Source organism: Labeo rohita, chromosome 19, assembly GCF_022985175.1.
Source record: "Labeo rohita strain BAU-BD-2019 chromosome 19, IGBB_LRoh.1.0, whole genome shotgun sequence".
Lineage (NCBI taxonomy): Eukaryota > Metazoa > Chordata > Actinopteri > Cypriniformes > Cyprinidae > Labeo > Labeo rohita.
Window position 1 is genome coordinate 33489886 of NC_066887.1, and position 24225 is coordinate 33514110.

The following is a 24225-nucleotide window of genomic DNA, read 5'->3' on the forward strand; positions in this document are numbered from 1 at the left end:
TTAAAAAGATATTAAAGACTAATTTTGCACTCACATGAGAGATTTTTAACCATCCAAATACTAGTTTAATATAATTCTCATATAATGAATATGATCCTCCTCCTGTCATCCATCTCTGACTTCAATAGCTGTAAAGTAAAATAAAAGGGTTTTCTTTTCTATTAGAAAGGTCCTTATGTTGTACCTTAATTTCATGTTTTAATTTCTTACATTATGTATGCTAGTATCAGTTTGGTCCATTGGTATTTTATCAATATTAAATGTATATTTTATCAGGGAATTTGGAGGAAAGAAACAAAAATCTCAGTTGTTTCTCTAGACAGCTGAGCTCATGCACCTCACTTTTTAAGTGATCATTGTCAAAATAATCCACAAATAATGCTTTTTCACTCAAAATGTGAGGTGCATAAGCTCACATCAATGAGGCCTATGATCAAACGGTTACAAATAGGAATATAAAACCTGTGCAAACTGAAAGAAATCAAGTTGACAACAAGATTGAATCCAATATTTAGTGATAATATTGCATGACGAGATTTATTAACAATTTTTTGTAAGCCAATTATTTTTGAACGGGAACATCATAAGTGGAACAAAGTGGGCAAAATCCTAAAAAAGTACAAAAACTATCATTTTTTGGGGAAATTGTTATACAGTATGTTAGTTTTAGCCATCACAGTATTTGTACTGAATTTAATTAAAGTTTATTTCAGTTTAAATTACAATTAAATTACTACTACTACTAATAATAATAATGAATTAAATTAATTATAAATATAAAGTAAAATTACATTAATATTTTCATTTTAAATTATTTTAATAATAGTCATTTTAAAATAAATTTCAATAAATCTTCTTATTAAAGTAAATTAAAAAAAACATAGCTTTTATTGTTACAGAAATTTGAAATTATATTATATTATATTATATTATATTATATTATATTATATTATTATAATGTTTTAAAAATAATTGAATGCTGGTGAAATCCTAAAATCAAAAATAAACAAATAAATAAATACATAAATCAGAGTTTTTTTTTAAATATTAAAGCCTAATTTTCACTCACATGAGAGATTTTTAACCATCCAAATATTAGTTTAATATAATTCTCATAGAATAAATATGATCCTCCTCTTATCATCCATCTCTGACCTCAAAAGGTGTAAAGTAAAATAAAAGGGTTTTCTTTTCTATTAGAAAGGTCCTCATGTTGTACCTTAATTTCATGTTATAATTTCTTACATTATGTGTGCTAGTATCACTTTGTTCCATTGGTATTTCATCAATATTAAATGTCTATTTCATCAGGGAATTTGGAGGAAAGAAACACAAATCTCTAAAATCTCAGTTGTTTCTCTAGACAGCAACAAGATTAAATGAAGAGGAAATGGAAATCTGTGCTTCTCAGATGTTTCTCCTGAGAAAATGAATGCAGAAATCTCATGTGTCTCCATAATTGTGCTCAGATTTAACAGCAGAGAAAACTATAGCAAAGTTTAACTAATGAAAAGTATCTGAGCAGAGATATTTTTGTCTGCAAAGTCAAAATCCAAATGTTTGTCTCTTTATTCTGTGGTTTTTAATCCGAACGTCATGTTGCAGATGGAAAATTAAAGAGTTGTTTGTTTACTGAGGAAGCTTTGGGAAACAGGAAGTGGACTGCTTAATGTCAACAGAACGTGTCCAATTCTGCCTTTGAAACAGGCCTGCGTGCTGCTAATGCTTTTACTGAGATTAAACCACTGAAGATGAGACACTGAAAACAGATAACAGGAAAGATCAAACACAGGAAAAAACACACAGTGACAGAAAGACTGTCCACAGGAGCTGGAGGAAAACCAGCCTGACACGAACACAGACCAACTCAGAGACAGATAGAGAGATTCAAAGGGTCAAAAGAGGAAGACAGAATCTCACCAAAGATGTCAAGAACACGTCTGGGTTGCATTTTACCCAAAGATCAAAGGAAAGAAATCAAGATATTTGAAAAAATTCATTTAAAAGAAGAAAATTAAGCATACTTTAAGACCTAACCTTATATATTTAAGTAAAGAAATGTAATGTAATTTTAATTTTTTTTTAATTTTGATCAAATAAATTACAATATACAGAAATCAAATTACATATTTTTTTATTTCAAACTAATTTAATCTAAAAATAAACGTAATTTTAAAATAATGAAAATAATAACATTTTTCATGTTAAAGTAAATGAAAATGCTATTTTCAGCACTAAAATTACATTAATATTTTTCATTTGAAAATTAATTTAATTGAATAGATTTTGAGTTTAAAATAAATCACAATAATAAGAAGAGAGTTTAATTTTCATTTTGAATTCAATTTAAAATACAATGATAAAATAAAAACAAGTTACAAGTTAACTTTAGTAATTTCACAATATGACAAAAATCCTTTTTTTAATGAAAATTCTATTTTTAGCATTACATTAAAGAGCATTACTTTCATTATAAAGTGAAGAAATTTGTACTGAATTTAATTCATTTTGATAAAATAAACTGCAGTACAAAAAGTCAAATTACATTAATATTTTCATTTAATTTCAGTAATTTTACAGTAAATGAAAATAATGACATTTCTATGTTAAAGTAAATGAAAATGCTATTTTCAGCATTAAAATTACATGAATATTTTTCATTTTAAAATGTATTTAATTGAATTTTTTAGTTAGTTTAAAATAAATCACAATAATGAGAATGGGAATTTAATTCATTTTATTTCAATTTAATTCATTTTTTTAAAATACAATAATAAAATAAAATAAGTTACAATACAAAAATAAATCAGTTAAAAACAATTGTATTTAATTTTAGTAATTTCATAATAATGACAAAATCCTTTTTTTTCTTGTTGAAGTAAATGGAAATTCTATTTTTAGCATTACAGTAAAGAGCTTTACTTTAATTATAAAGTGCAGAAATTTGTACTGAATTTAATTCATTTTGATCAAATAAACTGCAATACAAAGTCAAATTACATTAATATTTTTTATTTCAAAATTAATTTTAGTAATTTTATGGTAACGAAAATAATGACATTTTCATCATTAAAATTACATTAATATTTTTTTTATTTAGAAATTAATTTAATTTAATTGATTTTGAGTTAGTTTAAAATAAATCACAATAATGAAACTGAAAATTTAATTTCAATTTAATTCATTTTATTTTTAATTTAAAATACAATAATAATTTAATTTAATTTAATTTTTGTAATTTCACAATGACAAAAGTGCATTTTGTTCTTGTTGAAGTGAATGAAAATTCTATTTTTAGCATTACAGTAATGAGAACGTGTTTTTAGTGTTTCAGAAATGTAAAACATATATTTCTTATGTTACATCAATAATAAAAAGTTTTGTGTGTCATAAACATGAGAATTTAATTGGTTTATGTGCTTAATTTATAATGAAAATAATATCTCGATGCCTTTCAGATTTCATTTTCTTTACGTAAAACCTAATCTCATCTTTCTTTCGTCTGGTTTTGTGGTGAAACTCGAGCTGGTGGTTTGTTCATGCGATTCACCCATGCAGAGATAAATGAAAGGAGAAAGAGAGAGTGCAGGGAAGAGATGAAGGCAGACAGCTGTGTTTTTGTGTTGCTATTTTGAGCGTCTGGCCGCTGCTCTACTCCCCTGGTCTGGCCCGGCCTATTTCTGTCCTGGGCTGGTCCTGCTGCTATTCTTGGCACCTGAGAGAGAGAGAGAGAGAGAGAGAGAGAGAGAGAGAGAGAGAGAGAGAGAGAGACAGCGCGGTTAGGAAGAGTAACAGAGAGAGAATGCGTGAGACAGAGCTGGAGGCGCTGCATGCTTCAGTTTCCTGTGCAGAGGTTGAGAGGCAGTAACAGAGTTGTTCTCCTCACCTGTGACGTCTCCTCGCTCATCTACCTGATGAAACCCAGCAGGGACGGCTAGAGGAACTCACAGAAGAAACACAAAGAGACTGGGAGGGACCCGGAGGACTTTGCATAGGAGAGACGGAGTGGAGCAGAGGACGCTGGGCCGCTGAGAGCGAGTGGAGACGGTCTGAAGCTCAAGTTATGCTGCAGACCATTTATGAATCTGACTCCAGCATCACCGCAGAGTGGAGGAGGAGACGCCTGGACTCTCACAGCACAGCTATCGCTTCAGGTACAACAGCGGAACTCGCAACAATGTATCAGGTGCTCCTCTCAGAATTCCAAAGATGGAATTCCAAGAGAAACATCTGATACAATTTCGCAATGTTTAACAAATGAGTTGTTGATGTTCACTACAGAGATAGTTTTGTCTGAAGTTTTGATTTCCAATTAATATCATTGCTGTCTACATTGCAAAAATTAAGTATTTTGTCTTGTTTTTCATTACAAGTATATTACTAAACATTCTTAAATCAAGAAGCAAATGTCATAAGATCTTGTTTTCTGTAAAATCTAATGAAATGAAGTTTATGCTTAAAAAAGGCCAGTGGGGTAAGAAAAATAAAATAAAAAAAATTCCTTTGAATTAAGTTTATTACCTTATTACCTTACCCCATCAGCATATTCTTCTTATTATTTTAAAAGCTCACTTAATTTTGTTATGTTTATCAGAAAACAAGGTCATTTTTTATTTATTTATTTAAAAAGGAATTTTAGGAGAAACATCTGAGACAAGTCTAATTTGCAACTGAAACCAGTTTTAAAATGTAAAATGTAAAATATTAATGCAATTTAGTGTACTGTAATTAATTAAATTAAAATCCAAATAAATTGAATAAATTCAGTATAAATTTTTGTATTTTATGATTTCAGCGATATTTACATGTTTTTCACATTACAGTAATGAAAATTCTCATTTTTGTGATTTTTGGAAGTAAGAGTGTAAGAGAAACTGTTGACTTAAAAGGAGACTTAAAAGAGTTTCATTAAGTTTCATTAAAAAAGGCAGATAGATGTTATAGCAAGAATATAAGAGCTATAAAATGACAGTAGAGCAGCTCACATCTTTTGATGAGAAACTTCAGCTATAAAGCACAAACAGTTGTATTCAATTTCATTTTGTGCAATAATAATAATAACAACAATAACAATACTAATTACTATTATTATTATTATTGTTTGTACAAAAACAATAATGAAATAAAAAAGTAATAATACAATTAGATTAATATTTAACATTTTTATTTTTTTTATTCATTTATTAAATTAAATTTAAATTACAAGTAATGAGAATGAGAATTTTGGTTACTGCAACAGGAAAAACTTTGATATATAAAGTATAAAAAGTAAAATTACATTAATATTTATACTTTTTTTTTTTTTTAATCAAAAAAAAGAAAAATTGTTGTCATGTAGTAAGAGAATAGAGCAATAAAATAAATGTGAAGTGCCTCAGATCATTTGCTTTTGGTAGAAGCTGGTGAGAAGAGTTCATATAGAGATCTCTGCTGTATTTGTGATGTAAGTTACTGGGAATTTCACATCAGAGTGTGTGTGGATGATTCACCAGCTCATGATTTGTTTCATCTCACATTCATTGTTTGGTTTTACAAAGGCAACTTGCCTCAAATGAATCACAGCAGGTTTCCATCAGACACTCACCTGTTCATCAGCCTTTTACAAATCAAACTTTCTCAAATCCAGCTGCATGTTTGTGATCTCAGATCAGTAGTTTTCTCAGAAATCTTGATTCATTTAATAAAGCTGGACTCAAATAAACTCCCTTTTGCAATGTAATGTTGGCAAGCAACATTAGCTGAATACTGTGCAGATATACTGCCTATGCCTCATTAAAAAACATGTACAGTAGTATGAATTGTGCAGTGATAAACATCTAACTCAGTAGCTTGCTAAAATGTCACATTACCTCAATAAATTGTGAATTTTATTAAAAGCGTGCTAGTGTATTTTGAATTAAACTTTTTATGCAAAACTGTATTAACTTTTGACAGTCCAGTTAAAATCAGTCAAGCAGGATGTACTGTATTAATAGGTTGATGTTACTTCTGGTCCATTCATCACACTGGAAATAAAAGGTCAGTTTAAGCGCATTGTATTGTGGGATGCTGTACCTCATACATTGCAGTCTGCTGTATACTACAAGTTTTCGCAAATGCATTCAGTCATTCTGAGCATACAAAACATGCTGCAGAAATACACTGCAAAAATTATTTCATTAAAAAGTATCTTGATTTAAGAATTTTAGATACTTGCAAAGAAAAACAAGACGAATATACTTTCAGCAGTATGCTTCCAAAAATAGCTACTGATTATTTAGTCCACCAACTTGTCAGTGACAGATTTCACTCATTGAGCTGAACAGTGCACTAATGTGATCTGGACTCTGTTTTTAGCATGTGTTGTCTATGAGGTGTTGTTTCTCTCAGAAGTTTCTCCAAGTGTGTCTACTATGCACTGAATGTATTTACATGGCTGGTGATGAGAAAGTACATACTAGTAAGGTCACACAGTTGCTTACTTTTAAACTCGCATTCCTTGCATTTTTCTACAATTTAAAAAGTTAAAAAGTGCTTTTGTCACTCATCTCCTGTAATGGAAGGACATTCGTAATATTAGCCCAAATCAAACTGATATAGTCATTTTAGTGTACTAATTTAATGTAAAGTGATTTGCAATGCACAAATTGAAATCTTGCATACTATTTAGCATGGATAGCAAATTGTGATACAACTAATGAATTATGCACAATAAACTACTATTCAAAGGTTGGGGTTGGTAAGACTTTTTAGTGTTTATGAAAGAAGACTTTTCTGCTCTCCAAGGTTGCGTATATTTGATTAAAAAAAAATACAGTAAAATCAGTAAAATTGTGAAATATTATTACAATTTAAAATAGCTGATTTCTATGTGAATATATAGTAAAATGAAATTTATTTCTATTATCAAAGCTGAATTTTCAGCATCATTGCTCCAGTCTTCAGTGTCACATGATCCGTCAGAAATGATTCTAATATGCAGATTTGTAGCTCAAGAAACATTTCTGAAAACGTATTTTTCAGGATTCTGATTAATAGAAAGTTCAAAACAACAGAATTTATTTGAAATAGAATCTATCGTGACATTATAAATGTCTTTACCAAACAATAAACTACTGAATGGTAGTGTATTGTCAGGTCAAATCAGCATCAGCAGGTGGATGCGTGTTTATGTCATACTTGATTTGATGTTTCTAAGAAACATCTTTTGACAGGTGTAGTGTTGTGCTCAGGTGTGTTTGTGCGTGGTGTCCCGCTTTAGGAATGGCGTGAGAGGGCAGTTATTTACCCCTCTGTGCCTCTGTGCCTCTGTGCTCCGTTACTGCCCGCGGCTGCATGTTGAACGTTCTGGCCTCTTGACTTCAAGCTTGACTATTCTTAGCCACCGTATTTTGGGCTTAAGGCATTAGGATGCTAAGATTAGCCCCGGTTATCATTCCGTCTGAGTTAACTCCTCACATAACTACATACCGGAAGGCTTTATTCATAATGCACACTCTTTTCTCTGTTTTTTAATAACAGCAGGAGAAAAAAACACGAGATGTTTTCGAACTGAAGATTCTGAAAGGCAAAGAGTTGCATTTCATGAGCGTCTGGGCTCTTTTATTGCGTTCAGAGAGCATGCCGCGGTATTTTTGGTGTCGATTGACACCTTTGGCCAGTGTTGTGGTTCTGTTTTGGTGGTCTGTGCTTTTTGCGGCCTGTGTATTCTGGGCCGGGGGCCCGATGGAGTCTCTGTGGCGAGAGATGGTTTCACAACGCCACGGTTTTTATTTCAACGCCCGAACGTGGACGTGATGCTGATATTCTGAGTTAAATGCAACTGTCGCCTCTTACATAGTTACCCTCATAACCTACCATCAAAGAATAACTGCGACCAGAGGAGGATTTTATTGCGGCGAGGATTTTCTTTCATAGCTCAGGAGACTTCATGGAGAGCTTGGTTAGGTTTTATGTAAGAATTAACTTTCTCTCAGATGTTTCGCCTAAAATTCTTGAGGGAAAATAAAAATAATTTAAAGCGAGAATTATTGACATACTGTAAGAGTATACAGATATAGTATGGAACGAATGAGTTCATATTGAGATTTCTGATGTTTTATTTCAGAAATTGTCAAATCTGAGCATATCATTTGAGATCTCGTCCGTATGGAAGCCCAATTTCCTTTCACATAAGAAAAAAATCATAATTTGGTAAATCATAATTAGGTCATAATTATGAAATTAAAAAAAAAGAAGAAAGTCGTAAATATGACAGTCTTAATTATGAGATACAGTCAAAATTATGAGTTATAATGTAGAAATTATGACATACTTAGATAAAAAGTCAACATTATGACAGGTCATAATTCTGAGAGAAAAAGTAGAAAGTTGTAATTATGGAGATAAAGTCAAAATTATGACATTAGGTCACAATTATGAGATAAAAAGTCAAAATGATGACATATTAGGCCATAATTATGTGATAAAGTCAAAATTATGAGATACAATGTAGAAATGATGACATACTAAGTCATAGTTATGAGATAAAAAGTCAACATTAAGATATAAGAAGTCTTACTTATGAGATAAAAAGTCAAAATTATGAGATATTAGGTCATAATTATGAGATGAAGTCAAAATTATGAGTTATAATGTAGAAATTATTATATACTAAGTCATAATTATGAGATGAAAAGTCAACATTATGATATAAGAAGTCTTAAGATAAAAAGTCAAAATGATGACATTAGGTCACAATTATGAGATAAAAAGTCAAAATGATGACATATTAGGTCATAATTATGTGATAAATTCAAAATGAGATACAATGTAGAAATTATGACATACTAAGCCATAATTATGCAATAAAAAGTAGAAAGACAGACAAGACAGAGCAGGTTACTTTTAGTACGAAACAAGGTCTTAGCTTTAAAATGTCATTTTTTAAGAAATTCAACAGTAAACACCACTTTGTGGCTCTTTAATGTGTCGTGACAGATCGACGTATTGCCTTATTAGATTAATCGACATATGAACGATCGTCATTCCTTATTTAATTAAAGCACTAAATAAACATGAATGAACATCAGAAGTATTTTATTTCAACCATGGAAAGATGTCAGTACACACAATTTTCAAGTTTTAAGTCCACTCAAAATCCACTCTCCTGTCTGATTTGTGTCAGATAAAATAGTGGATTCAGCATTTTGATTGGTCAGATCACCTGTCAATCAACTTGTTGACAAAATGAGTCAAAATGATAAGAAAAAAATGTCACAATTATGACACCGTAAGTCTTAACTATGGGATAAAAAGTAGGAAGTCATAATTATGAGATAAAGTCACAATTATGATATACTAAGTCTTAAGAGATAAAGCCAAAATTAAGACATAAGGTCACAATTATGAGATAAAAGTCAAAATTGTTACATATTAGGTCATAATTATGAGATAAAGTCCAAATTATGAGAAACAAAGTAGAAATGATGACATACTAAGTCAAAAAGTCAGATAAAAAGTCAAAATTATGACATTGTCACAATTATGAGATAAAAAGTAAAAATGTTGACATAAGAAGTCTTAATTATGAGATAAAAAGTAAATAATTATGACATTAAGTCATAATTATGAGATAAGTTGAAATTATGACTACTAAGAAGCCTTATAAGTACTAAATATGACACGATATTTAGTATAAGTCACAATATAAGTCACAATTATGGGATACAGATTATAACTGAGTTATAATTATGAGATAAAGTCCAAATTATGACATACTGTCTTAATTATGATATCAAAAGGAAAAGTGATGATGTACTGTTTTATGATACAAATTATGACACAAAAAGGTAAAAGAAAGTCAAATTTTTTCATCAACCTCCTCTTTACGTCATCATTTTGTCTTTCCTTCTCATAGTGTTAACTTTATTCTTGTAATGTTATGTCATAATTTTAACTTTTGAGACTACTGGGGTCTTTTCCTCACAAGAAACATCTAATAAACAACTGAGAAACTGATACTGACACTGATATGTTGAGATACTGCTACTGAAAGAGATAAAATATGTCTTGTTTTTTCAATCTTCTGGTTGTGTTTGTGAGTCTGATAAAGAGCACATGAGGAAAGCGGCACATGCACTAATAGTTTTATTGGTGAGGAGTTTGTTTCGGGCAGCAGATTAAGGGCATGTTTACGAGCGAGTTTTTACAGCGCAGCTTTTTTAGGGCACGAGGCCAGATCATTCTCTCTCTAAACACACACACATACTACACATATACTCGCCAAACGCCTTTCCTTTTCTCGCTGTTTCGTTCACATGAGTAAAAATACATTAAGTGCAGCTCAAACGTGACAGTCACATGCTGTCTCGCTTTAGATTGAGCTCAAATAAGATTTGGGCCTCGAACGGGAGGTTGTTGAAATACCTCCGTGTTTATGCTCGAGGCATTTGAAATAGACCCCTTAAAAAGACCCTCCCTGTAGATTATGCCCGTAATTGCCCTTGGGTTTATTTAAAGACCTAAAGAAGGGTTTAATTTGTCCGTTTCATGCAGCTAACACTGCAATCCTTCATTTCTGACACAATCAGTCTATAATCTGTATGAGCATTAAACCTGGGGTATTTAAACTAAAATTATCTCAGATAAAGCCAAGGAAGGAAATGCAAGCTCACTTCACACGTGGTTGCATAGAGAAATGTGTCAGAACACATAATGCAATGCAAATTTGTGGACATGATTGTAAACGGTCTTTTAGGTCAACAGCTGTCATATAGTGGAGCAACAGTTTGAAAAGAATCACGATGAGCAATTTAGTTAAAGCTAAACTGCTCACATGTTTATAGCTAATTAGCAGACGGTTGTTGGAGATACAAGTTTAAAACCTATGCTGTAAACAGTTTTCACCAGTTTCAACTTAAAAACGTATGTTCAGAAGCTGCCTTAAATTTTTAAGTTAAATCAGCTTAAAAGTACAAAAGTTGATTTAACTTAAAATTTCAAGGCAGCTGCTGAACGTAAGTTTTTAAGTTGAAACTGATGAAAACTCTTTACACTGTACTTGAGAAGCTAATTTAAACAGCAAGTAACCTGTGAAGCTACAGTTTCAAACTAGTTTTAAAATATTAATCTACAGTCAAAAATACCTATAATATATGGAAGCCCGTTTCCACCACTAGATAAAAATATTTTTAAAAAAAAAAGGTTATTGCGACTTATCTCACAATTCTAACTTTTTTCCTCAGAATTGTGAGATATTAAGTCAGAATTGCGTGATATAAACTTGAAATTCTGAGAAATAAAATCGCAACTGCAAGTTATAAAGTCACAATTCTGAGAAATGAAGTCAGAATTGTGAGATATAAACTTGCAATTCTCTGAACATATCAGTCTTTTTTTTTTCTCCTCATAACTGGACTTTATAACTCGCAATTGTGAGTTTGTACGTCATAATTCTGAAAAAAAAATCAGAATTTGCAATTCTGACTTTATTTCTTGCAACTGTGAGTTTATATCCCGCAGTTCTGACTTTATATCTTGCAATTCTGACAAAAAAAAAGTCAGAATTGCAAGTTTGTATCATGCAATTCCGAGAAAAAAAGTCAGAATTGTGAGATAAAAAGTCGCAATTACCTTTTTTATTTAGTGGCAGAAACGGGCTTCCTTAATAATAGGCTGCTGTTTAAGTGGGAAATATATTCTTAAAATTAAATGTACACTACTATTCAAAAGTTCAGCAAAGATGCATTAAATTGATCAGAAATGTCAGTAAAGACATTTATAATGTTATAAAAGATTTCCGTTGTTTTGCTGTTCTTTTGAACTTTGTTCATCAAACAAGCATGAAAAATAGATTTCCACAAAGAATATGAAGCAGCACAACTGTTTTCAACATTGATAATAATGAATGTTTCTTGAGCAGCAAATCATCATATTAGAATGATTTCTGAAGGATCATGTGACACTGAAAACTGGAGTAATGATGCTGAAAATGCAGCTTTGATCACAGAAATAAATTCAATTTTATAATATATTTAAATAGAAATCAGTTATTTTAAATCACAATAATATTTCACAATATTACCAATTTTACTGTATTTTTGCACAAATAAATGCAATAATAATTTTTGAAACCGTTTTCTACCCTCAAATGTGATTTCATTCCAGTAAATCTTGTCTTTCTCTCTTAGATTCAGAGGTGTTGTCCACAGTGGGCAGTACGTCTGGGGTCAGTATGTTGGACTGGGACCGTGATTCAGACGAATGGGAGAAGCAGTTACAGCGTGAGCTGCTTCTGATCCAGAGACAGCAGCAGATCCAGAAACAGCTGCTCATCTCCGAGTTCCAGAAGCAGCATCAGAACCTGCTGAGACAACATCAGGCCCAGCTTGAGGAGCACATCAAGGTACAAGCCTGCATTCACCGTGACCCCAGATGGAAAAACATAAATGCACATGCAATGGAAGCAGAAACAAATGCTAAGTGTCAGATTATCAAACTGTTTAGAAAGTACACTCTTAAAAATAAAGGTTCTTTACTGGCATCAGTGGTTCTATGAAGAACCTTGAACATCCATGGAACATTTCAAATGCAGAAAAGGTTCTTTATAGTGTAAAAAGCTTCTTTAGACTGTTAAAATGTTATTCAAAATGGTTCTTTTAGGAACTGTTCATTGAAAGGTTCTTTGTGGAGCCAAAAATGGTTCTTTTATGGCATCACTGCAAAAACACCCTGTTGGAACCTTTATTTTTAAGTGTTTGGAAACACCCCTGGCAAAGTGTGGTTTTGGACGATATCAGCATAAATCCTTATCATTTTTTGGTGCAAATACATTGAAGTAACTTAACATTATCATTGAAGACCAGCAATAATAATTTTCATTTTGATTATATAATAATGGCAAAATATACATGTCAAAGTCAGACATGCCCCTTTGCCAGCTGTGATGCCTGGTTACCGGTTTAAACTTTGCCCAGGTTTTTAACAGATTTTTGGGTCAGCACACCTTAATATCTTCAACAATTGATTGCCAATTAAGTTTAGAATACAATGAATTTAGGCCCAGATTATGCAGAGCTGTAATAGCTGCTAATGCTGGATATTCTGATGAATCGAACATGTAAGTTTTTTCTATGTATAAACTGTTTATGTAATAAAATATGTTTTTGTAGTTTGTGTTGTCTCTTATCAGTGCAAAATTATCACAAATTAAAAAGGATTCCAAAACCCCACTTTTCTAGGGCGTTTCCAAACTTTTGGAGGGCAGTGTATATGTGAAACAAATGAGAGAAATCAACAACCCAGACTGCAAGTTTAACTCTGCTAAGACTGTCAAACTTAAATCAAGACGGTGTTTGTGTCAGGTATTTGTAGATCGGATGAAGCTGATCGTCCTATATGAAGCAGGTCAGTGGGTTTAAGGTCATTTGGCTGACCTGCAGGAAAGAGTGGCTCAGTCAACAATTAATGTGCTTAAGCTCATTACTTCAGCGTTTGAAGCAGTGCAATGCGAGTAAATGAGTGTGTACGTGCATCATTGTTTTTTGTGATTATAACAATTCTAAATTATAAAAATTGCAAGTAAATTTCACGAAATGGCAAGTTACACATTGAACTAAAAGTGATATTTTGAAGTAGTATTTTCTTGTAAATTGTACTGTACTGCTGATTGGTAATCACAATATCAAAGTACTGGCCATCTGCACTTAAATGCTGCAGTATTTCTGTCTAGGCTTTTAAATTATTTTCAATTACTTTTAAAGGAATGGTGCACCCAAAAATAAAGATTTGCTGAAAATGTCCTCACCCCCAGACCATCCAAGATGATGCAGTGAATGGGTGCCGTCAGAATGAGAGTCCAAACATCTGATAAAAACATCACAATAATCCACAAGTAATCCACAGTCCATCAGTTAACATCCTGAGAAGACAAAAGTTGTGTGTTTGTAAGAAACAAATCCAACATTAAGATGTTTTCAACTTTAAACTGTTGCTTCTGGCTAAAATATGAGTTCATAATCCATAATAATGCTTCCTCCCATGAAAGTCATCTGATCTGAATCAGGAGAGAAATCTGCACAGGTCAAGCACAGTCCAAAACAGCTCTAAACAAATACGTGTGTGGGTTTTGATGTGAGAGACAACTGGATATGGACTCTTTCACTGAGGAAAGAGTTATTATGGACTTATATTTTGGCCAAAAATGACGGTTTACAGTTAAAAACATCTTAATGCTGGATTTGTTTCTTACAAACATGCAACTTCTGGCTTCTCAAGATGTTAACCGATGGACTGGAGTGGTGTGGATGACTTGTGGATTACTGTGATGTTTTTATCAGCTGTTTGGACTCTCATTCTGACGGCACCCGTTCACTGCAGAGGATCCATTGCTACATTTCTACACATCTGATGAAGAAACAATCTCTGGGTGAACTATTCCTTTAATCTTAATCTTTGAAAAGTATTGTTGTTTTTTTATGTTTTGTAATAAATGCCACTTTCTGTCATATTTTGTTATTCAATACATGACAGTCACACATAAAGTGTACTTTAAATGCCCAAATACTTCTTGGCATCACTGTCTATTACCATTATATCAGTCAGAGGCCACTTTAATTTTTAAATAATCAACATCGGGTTTTTTTTTTTTTTTCCATTTTTTAAAAATCTAAACTGTATGTTTATATTTATATTCTCTCTGTCTGTGTTCCAGCTCCAGCAGGCTCTGTTAACAATACGGCATCAACAGGAGGTGTTCGCTGAGGAGCGTCGGCTGGTGGGTGAAGAGGAGAGAGAGGAGGTGCGGGACGACGAGAAGGAGCTTTACAGGAGGGAGACGCAGAAAAAACCAGCACCACAGACGGAAGGATCGATCGAAAGAGAGTAAGAAAACAATCGTTTCCTGACACAAGGCCTCAGTGACAGTCATTTCAATATTCATTTTATCATTTTGATAATTCCCCTAGTCCTATAGGGTTTTTCCATTATGATATATGTGAGACATGTATAAGTGTATAAAAATAATGACAGTACTTCTGGTTTTGCTTGTATTTTCATCTCCAAAAACATTTGACTTAATCCTGCAAAATGCTTCATTCACCACTAGGTGACACTATTTCTGCACATGTCTCTATTATCTGAGTTGCATGTGTAACTTGAACAGAAGGAGAATATTAAATAATCAACATGCATTTAATTAATTCTATAAAAATATTAATGTTATATAAACTTTTTTAGAAAATTAAAATGACATTTTATTTGCAAAGCATACTTAGAAAAGAGATGGCATGCAGCAAATTTGATATTTTAAATTACTAGATTACAAAGAAGCATTAGGTTTTAAAATAAAAAAAACACATCAACAAAACAAAAACAAAACAAAAATATGAACAAATCTATGTATGAGTAAAATGCACGATATAAATGTATAAATAAATTTAATTGTACAATATTTAAATATATAACTAAAATAAATATTCAAAATATAATCATGAATTATATTTAAATAAAATTACATTCAGATATAATGTCATAAAGATAGGATTCAAAATAAGATTTTAAATTACTAGATTAATAACTAGATTACAACCTATTAATAATTAAATACAAATGTATGAATTTTGAAATATGTGAAAAATTTAATTTTACACCCATATTTAAATATGAAATTATAATTAAATATATTTAAATCATATTTAAATAAAATTATATTTGAATAATAAAATGCAAAAAATATAAAAGCATGCTTGAGATAATCTCAGAGACTGCATACAACAAATTAAATTTTAAATTAATAATTACAAAAAAATAAATATGAACAAACATATATAAATTTGAATATTTTTTTAACTTTATATTGCATATTAATGTTTTGCGCAGGTGCGATGGCAAGCACTGAAGTTCGTCAGAAACTGCACGACTTTTTAATGAGTAAATCAGCTAAAGACCCATCAGTGTCTGGTGCCGGTTACCCTCTCAGCCGCTCAAAACTGTGGTACAGGTACATTAGCCTCCTGCACCTCCATTCAAAAGCATTATACTGCATTTTAGACTTCTTTTCCATGCAAATGTTTAATAAAACAACAGGATTTAAGCAGAATCTAAAGTATGAACAGTCTAAGGTGGTGTTGATGATGTCATCTCTCGCAGCTCCGCCCACCCGGGTCCTGCAGAGCAGAGCTCCCCTCCTCTAGGAGAGACTCCGCCCACTTTCAAATACCCTCTGACCTCCGGCCTGGACTACAGAGAGGACTTCCCTCTCAGGAAGACTGGTAGGTCAGAGTTCAAAGGTCCTATGATCCTTACAAAATCACTATAATCTAAGACATGTTTGGAAGGTTTGGGTCTTTGAGAAGGGCAGTGGGATGATGTGAAGGGTGTGTGCTTCTTAAATCTGAATATATACAGTCTTATACTGTAAGTCCATGTGTTTGCATATTATTGCTTATGGCTTAGTTTGAATAGTCCAGATTGAGCTGCTGTCTTTCAATACCTATTGAGCTGCCTTGCTGTTTACTTCCTACGTAGGCAACTGCATGTAAAGATAAAAAAAATATATATATATTTCATTTCGCTTGCATTTGTACTGGAAAACAAGACAAAAATACTAAGTAAGTTTATTTATTTATTTATTTTAGCAGTTTGTACACTCACATTTTTGTCCTATTTTCTAGTACAAGTATCTAAACATTCTTAATTTTTTTTCTTTTTTTCTTTTTAATTTAAGTGATGTTTTGCTTAAAACAAGTAAAAATATCTGTGTTTTTAATAAATAATAAATAATACTTTTTGTCTTTTTGTTTGTGTCTTAATTTACAAATGTTTAGATATACTGGATTAAAATAATAATAATAATAATAATAATATTTGCATTTTGTACACACATTATGTTTTGTTTTCCAGGCCAAATATCTAAACGATCTTAAATTAATGTACATTTACTTGAGATGCAAAATTACATTAATAAAATAGAAAAAATACTTAAGTAGTAAAATATTTTTTTTCTGAACTTATATTAAGTGTTATTAATTAATTTGATATTAATACCAAAATTATGTGTTTATGCTTGATGAAACAAGAACAAATAAACGTAATTCAGAGGGAAAACAAAGTTAGTTTTCTACTGACAGGTATTTTTCTTATTTTAGGCATAAACTCACCTAATTTTGAAGAAATTAAGCCATTTTCCTTCTCAAGTAACTGTATCTTAATTTAAGAGTGTTTAGACATTTGTAATGGACAACAAGACAAACACTACACAAGTCATTTTCATAGTTAAAATATAGGGTCAAAAGTCCATTTTAATTATATCAAACTAATGTTAATATTTTTTAGTATTGAATAAAATGATTTTAATCAGTTTTTGGATACTTTCAGTTTGTTTGACCAAAAGACAGTGTCATAGAAGGCAGCGTAATTCTGATGCTGTCTATTTAGGGTGCTCAGTAGGTTTTGGAACAGAGCCCGGTGACCTGCAGCCGGGCGATATGAGCTGATGTGTGTTCCTGCCGCTCGTGCTGAATATAACAGCATTACACGAGTGTCACGGGGGCCTGACGGAGGTGACACTGCCTAAATGTTTGCAGATGAATCTGGCCGATATTTAATCACCGGGGTCAGGAGTCAGCTGAGCATGTCACTGGGCGCAGTGGCCTGTGGGCACAGCTAAATGGGGCCGGTGAGTGACCCTGTTTAGCTTTAGGGTCAGCGCGGTGAGAATGACCACGCTTGTGCCCGCTGAACGCCCCGGGGCGGCCGGTGCAGAGGTTTGCAAACAATTAGCCAGCGGAGGGTTTCTAGAGATGGACAGGGTCCGGCTCTCTGGCCCCTAATCAGAGCACAGAGGTTAACAGGAAGTAGGTGGCTTTGGGTCGTACGGGGACGAATCACCTCAGAGGAGCGTTCAGGATGGTCACTATGAGCATTTGACCTTTGACCTCCTGTCTTTGGGATTGTTTTGCATGTTTTAATTGTCTGAGCGCTTAGTGACGGTAATGTTCAGTTGTTTCGAGTTTTAGATTTTATAATGTTTTGAACATTATGCTAATCAAAGCTGTACTCATTCGATTTAAAGAGAGTTTAAGTGATTTGTTTGCACAGCATTTTACATAAATACTGACAAATACTGCAAAAAGTACTGTACAAACATTTCAGGTCTATAAGATTTTTTTTTAAAGAAATCTTGTCTGCTGACCAAGGCTGTATTTGATCAGAAATACAGTAAAAACAGTAATATTGTGAAATATTTAAATTAATTAAATAAAAATAAAATAAATCACAGCTTTTTATCTTACAATTCATACCTTTTTTTGTAATTCTCATAACAATTACAACATATAAACTCAGAAATGTGAGATATACACTCACAGTTCTGATAAAAAGGTCCAGTATAATGAGATAAAAAGTTGCAATTCATTTTTTTATTTTTTATTCTGTGGTGGGAAAAACATGTAAATTTAGAATTCTGAGGAAAAAAAAAGTCAGAATTGCAAAATAAGAAAAAAAAAGTTGGAATTCTGATTTTCTAAATCACAATTTTGATTTTTTTTTTTTTTTAATTTTTTAGAATTGTGCAATTACCTTTTTATTTTTTATTACCTTCATTATTTTTTAATATGCTTGCATAGATTTCTATTGTAATATCTTGTAAAATGTAATTTATTCTTACGATATACAGCTGAATTTTCAGCATCATTACTCAAGTCTTCAGTGTCACATGATCCTTCAGAAATCATCCTAATATGCTGATTTGCTGCTCAAGAAAAATGTCTGATTATTATCAGTTAAAAACAGTTGTGCTGCCCATTATTTTTGTAGAAACCATGATACATTTTATTTTTCAGGATTCTTTTATTAAATAAATATTAAAATGTTATCAGATATTGTTTTTTGAAAAAAATACATATATTTATTTTTGTTTTAGTTTGTGCTTAACAAAAACAAATATCTGTCAAACGAGGCCAGAAAAAAACTTTTTCAGAGGGAAAACAATATTTGTTTGAAAATGTTTTTAATTAATAGAAAGTTAAATAAAAAAAAAAAAAAAACATTTTCAAATGTTCAAAACTTTTTCAAATATTATTTCTGACCTCAAACTTTTGAAAGTTAGTGTACAAAGTGATAGCAAAAATAACTTTGCAAACATTTTAAAATAAAAACTACTGACAAATACTGCAAAAACTGCTCTTCAAAAGTTTCCATAAGATTCTCTTTTGCTGACCAAAGCTGCATCTATTTGATCAGAAATACAGTAAAAGCAGTAATATTGTGGAGTAAGTTTACAATTTAAAGTAATTAAATAAAAAAAGGTAATTACAACTTTTTATCTTACAGTTCATACCTTTTTTCATATATATATATAATTCTCATAGCAGTTACAACATATAAATAAAAATGTGAGATATACACTTGCAGATAATGAGATTAAAAGTCACAATTAATTTTTATTTTTTATTCTTCATTAAGTGGAAGAAAATGAATAGACATTTAGAATTTTGAGGAAAAAAAGTCAGAATTGTATTGTATAAACGCAAATGTAAAAAAAAGGTTAGAATTCAGTTTATAAATAGCAGTTTTGATTTTTTTTTAGAATTGTGCAATTAGCATTTTATTTTTTATTAACTTTATTATTTTAACATGCTTGCATAAATTTCTATTGTAATATCTTGTCAAATGTAATTTATTCTTGTGACATAAAGCCAAATTTTTATCATCATTACTCTTCAGTGTCACATGATCCTTCAGAAATCATTCTAATATGCTGATTTGCTGCTCAAGAAAGACTTTATTATCACTGTTGAAAACAGTTGTGCTGCACAATATTTTTGTAGAAACTGTGATATATTCTATTTTTCAGGAAAGTTCAGAAAGTTCAAAAAAACAGCATTTATTTGAAAAATAAACTTTTTAACATTTTAAAATATCTTTACTGTCACTTGTGATCAATTTAAAATATTCTTGCTGAATAAAAATATGATTTTCTTTCAAAAAAAAAAAGAGAAAAGTTGTTCTGACCTCTAGCTTTCGAAAGTTAGCATGCATAGTGATAGCAAAAGTAACTTTGCAAACGCCACAAAAAAGTACATCTGAAAATATGCTTGCTTTTCCAGGAACTATTTGAGTCAACATGATCAGATATTTTCTGCATATTTCAGCGTCTGGTTGCGAGGCTGATTTTGAGATGAGTTTGCAAAGGAAGGTGATATGCCTGACTCGATGATAAGACTGAAACCCCTTTCAAAGGAAACGTAAAAATAGACCTGGTTTTCATCCAGGCACTGTTTTCACGGAATTTCCAGCACGGCCAAAAAACCGGGAGGCTCAGTGGGCCGGAATACCGCAGACCTCCAGGGAGATTTTTCCTGAGCGCAGGGGTCTGCACCGCCTCGGGCCGCGTCAGAGATCAGCGCGAAACCCCGGGACGTCTTTTCATCCCCTCTCAATAACTCAGGTAACAGCTTTTAAAAAGAGGCCCGTCCGGTATATTAGGGGGGATACAAAAACAACAGGAACGACGCAAAGACGGGGAAAAAATGAGAAGAAAAACAGGCTGCTTTTTTGTCAATGGAATAATTTGTCTACGCTGACAAGACGGTCTGCAGGGCCACTTCCTGTGGCTCCGGTTTCAGACCGTAGATCAGAACGAACAAAGATAGAGCAGAGGCGGCCAATTAAAACACAAAACACCTCTCTGTGCCTGAAGGGAATGATTTTTAAGCTTTTTTACGAGTGTAATCATTCCCACAGTTTCGTACCTTAAGTTTTAGGGTGCTTAAGCACTGCTCTCAAAACATGGAAAAATGCATGAACTGTAATATAAAACATCCTGTATGTAGACTCCAGGGTTGCCAGATATGTGTAACAAAACCAGCCCAATTGCTACCAAAACTATCAGAATCACTCTAAAATCGCATCCCTCCTACTCAGATGAAATCGCATTCTGGGTTGGGGTGGTTTGCTTCAGGCTGTAAACTAAAAAAAACAACCCACAGCAACAGTATAAAAGTAACCCATTTTTCCATGAAAAGTGCAGACATAGTATCACTTGAAGACTCTCCTGTTTTGAATGACTTTCTGAGATAGGGTTGCCAAGTATATGTAACAAAATCAGCCCAAATGCTACTTAAAACTAATCCAATCTTGTTCTGGGGCAAATTGCTTATCAAAATCATGTTCCAGGGAGGTAAAAACCCTCTGAGGGAGTTCCACCTGTTTTTTCAGTGAAAACTGCAGACTTGGCAACACTGGCCGATTCTCCTGTTTTTAATGATGTTTTGAGGTAGGGTTGCCAGGTCTGTGTAACAAAACCAGTCCAATTGCTACTAAAAACTAGCCCAATCATGTTTCAGGGCAAATTGGCTGTCAAAGTTGCTCCAAAATCGTGTTACGGGGGTTAAAACCTCTTTCCGGGGGGTGGGGGTTCCACCTTGGTCGAAATCAAGTTACAGGGGGCAAGAAGTTTCGCTTCAGCCTGTGGACTAAAAAAAAGCAACTTGTGGCAACAGTATAAAAGTAGCCCATTTTTGGGGGGAAAACTGCAGACTTGGCAACACTGGTCAATTCTCCTCTTTTGAATAATGTTTTGAGTTGGGTGGCCAGGTCTGCATAGCAAAACCATCCCACTTGCTGCTCAAAACTAGTCCAATCGTGTTCTAGGAAAATTGGCTATTAAAATAACCAGGGGTTAAAACCACCTTCCAGGGTGTTCCACCTTGGTTAAAATCGCATCCCAGGTGGGATGAAAAAAAAACGCTGGTAAAAGTTTCAGAGTAGCCCAACACCAGAATTTTGAATGACATTTGAGGGAAGGTTGCCAGGTCTGCACAACAAAACCAGGCCAAATGATTCTCAAAACTAGTCCAATTGCATACCAGGGCAAATTGACCATCAAAATCACTCCAAAATCTTGTTGGAGGGTTAAAACCACCTTCCAAAGTGTCCCACCTTGGTTGAAATCGCTTTCCAGGGGGGCAACCCAGGGATCCAACCCAACCCAATTCCACAGGAAAACACCAGACTTGGCAACACTGGTAGACTCTCCTGTTTAGAATGATTGTTTAAAGTAAGGTTGCCAGGACTACATGACCAAACTAGCCCAATTGCTACTCAAAACCAGTCCAATCGCGTTCCACGAAAAATTAGGCTATAAAAATCGCGGTCCGGGGGGGGTTAAAACCTTCTTCCAGGGGTTCTACCTTGGTCAAAATCAAGTTTCGCTTCAGCCCGTGGGTTAAAAAAACAACCTGCGGTAACAGTAAGAAATTAGCACTTTTTTTTTTTTTAACGGGAAAACTGTAGACTTGGCAACACTGGTAAACTCCTGTTCTGAATGATGTTTTGAGGTAGGGTTACCAGATCCGCATAACAAAACCAGCCGAAATGCTACTCAAAAGCAGTCTAAATGTGTTCCAGGGCAATATGGCCAGCAAAATCGTGTTGCGGGGGGGTTGAAACCTCCTTCCAGGGTGTTCCACCTTTATCAAAATCATGTTCCAGGGGGCCATCCCAAGGACAAAAATAACAAAATAAAAAAAAAAATCTCTCTGCAACAGTATAAGAGTAGCCCAATTCTATTGGAAAACACCAGACTTGGCAACACTGGAAGACTGTCCTGTTTTGAATGACGGTCTGAGATAAGGTTGCCATGTCTGTGTTACAAAACCAGCCCAATTGCTACTTAAAACTAGTCCAATTGCATTCCGAGGAAAATTGTAGTCCGCAGTCCTGGGGTTTAAAACCTCTTCTGGGGGGTTCCAACTCAGTCAGAATCAAGTTACAGAGGGCCGAGGGTTTTTTCTAAAAAAAAAAACTAAAAAAAAAAAAGTACTAAACGACTAAAAGTAGCCCATTTTTTTCCAGAAAAACTGCAGACTTGGCAACACCGGTAGACACTCCTGTTTTGAATGATGTTTTGAGGTAGGGTTGCCAGGTCTGCGAAACAAAACCAGCCCAAATGTTACTTAAAAATAGTCCAATCGTATTTCAGGGCAAATTGGCTATCAAAATCTCTCCAAAATTGTGTTCTCGGGGTTAAAACCTCCTTCCAAGGTTAAAGTCCCCCAGCTGCTTTCAACATCAGTCTAATCACATTCCATGGAAAATAGGGGTTTAACTTCAACCCACTTACTTAAAAAAACAACCCGTGCCAACAGTATAAAATAAGCCCAATTCCGTGGGAAAACCATGGACTTGGCAACACTGTTTTGAGGCCTCATTCCCAGTAGATTCCTGCTCAGATTGGGGGTGGCGGCTGATCATGAAGGTAGTGTTTGTTCTTTGCCCTGGTCAGGACCTTCATGGCCGAATGATTGACAGGTGTGAAGGGGGACGGGACACTGAGTGTGTGCAGGCGACAGGTCTATTTGTGTAAGGAAAGAGAACAGCAGGGGAGACACTGGAATACTGCTAGTGCAAGCAACACTGTTACAACTAGTGATTTGAACAAAACCGTATTGTTAGTTCTAAGTAGCAATGTTGAGCATGTGTCAGCATGCAGCATTTGTGCTCTAGTTGTGAAGGATTACTCAAAATCTGTGTGTTGTGGCTTAGCGGTTAATAATATACACCGGTAACCCCAATCTTGCCGGTCTGACAGCACCTCTGATGAGCTGAAGCTGTAAGTTACCCCAGATAAGAAGCATGTGGTAATGCCGGCAGTGTGTACATATGGAACTGGTCAGCAGCAACTAAAAAAAAGCCTGGCAGGTGCACGTGAGATTTGGGTGGACGGAGCCCCCGTGTACCTCTGTCCCACAGGTGTTTGTGTAAGGAAGTTTGAGTCGGGCTACGCTGAAAATGCCCTTTAATGACGTTACCCAACGTAAACATGCCGACCGCTCTGCGTATTTTCCCTACGAATTAAAAACGTGTAAATCCTTCCCGCTAATTGCTGGGCAAATATTTTTGCGGTATTTTTCTAATAGCTCTTATTCATCATGTGTCAGAGAGACTAAATTATGGTATTTTGCCGGCGCTGTAATCTTGTCCAAGTGCTCCTGAAACTCAAAGCATCCTTTTCATTACGATCGGCCTTTTTGGTCAGCCGTCTTCAATTTTATTAATCAACTATGTGGGGTTCTTTAATTGCTTGATACATTTTTCTGGCTTAACAGCCAAGAAATTGCATGTTGGGGTTTTCCCGAATGAGAGCTGAAGGACTGAAGGGTTACAGTGGTGGTAAAAACTTAAGAAACTCAAAACTTCCTTATCCTTGAATGCAGGATATATGCAGGATTGTGAAGTCAAACACATTCAGAAGACCTTATATTC

General features: G+C 33.6%; 1 protein-coding gene across 1 annotated transcript in view; it reads left to right on the forward strand.

The window, feature by feature from the left end:
* The first annotated feature begins 3811 nt into the window (after positions 1–3811).
* The window catches only part of LOC127182335 (histone deacetylase 9-B), a 36350-nt gene continuing 15936 nt past the window's right edge, over positions 3812–24225 (forward strand). The window contains 6 exon segments of the mRNA XM_051137598.1: positions 3812–4154; positions 12150–12364; positions 14672–14803; positions 14805–14841; positions 15838–15958; positions 16108–16229. Of these exon segments, the coding sequence (XP_050993555.1) occupies positions 4064–4154; positions 12150–12364; positions 14672–14803; positions 14805–14841; positions 15838–15958; positions 16108–16229 (718 nt within the window). The 5' untranslated portion in view covers positions 3812–4063.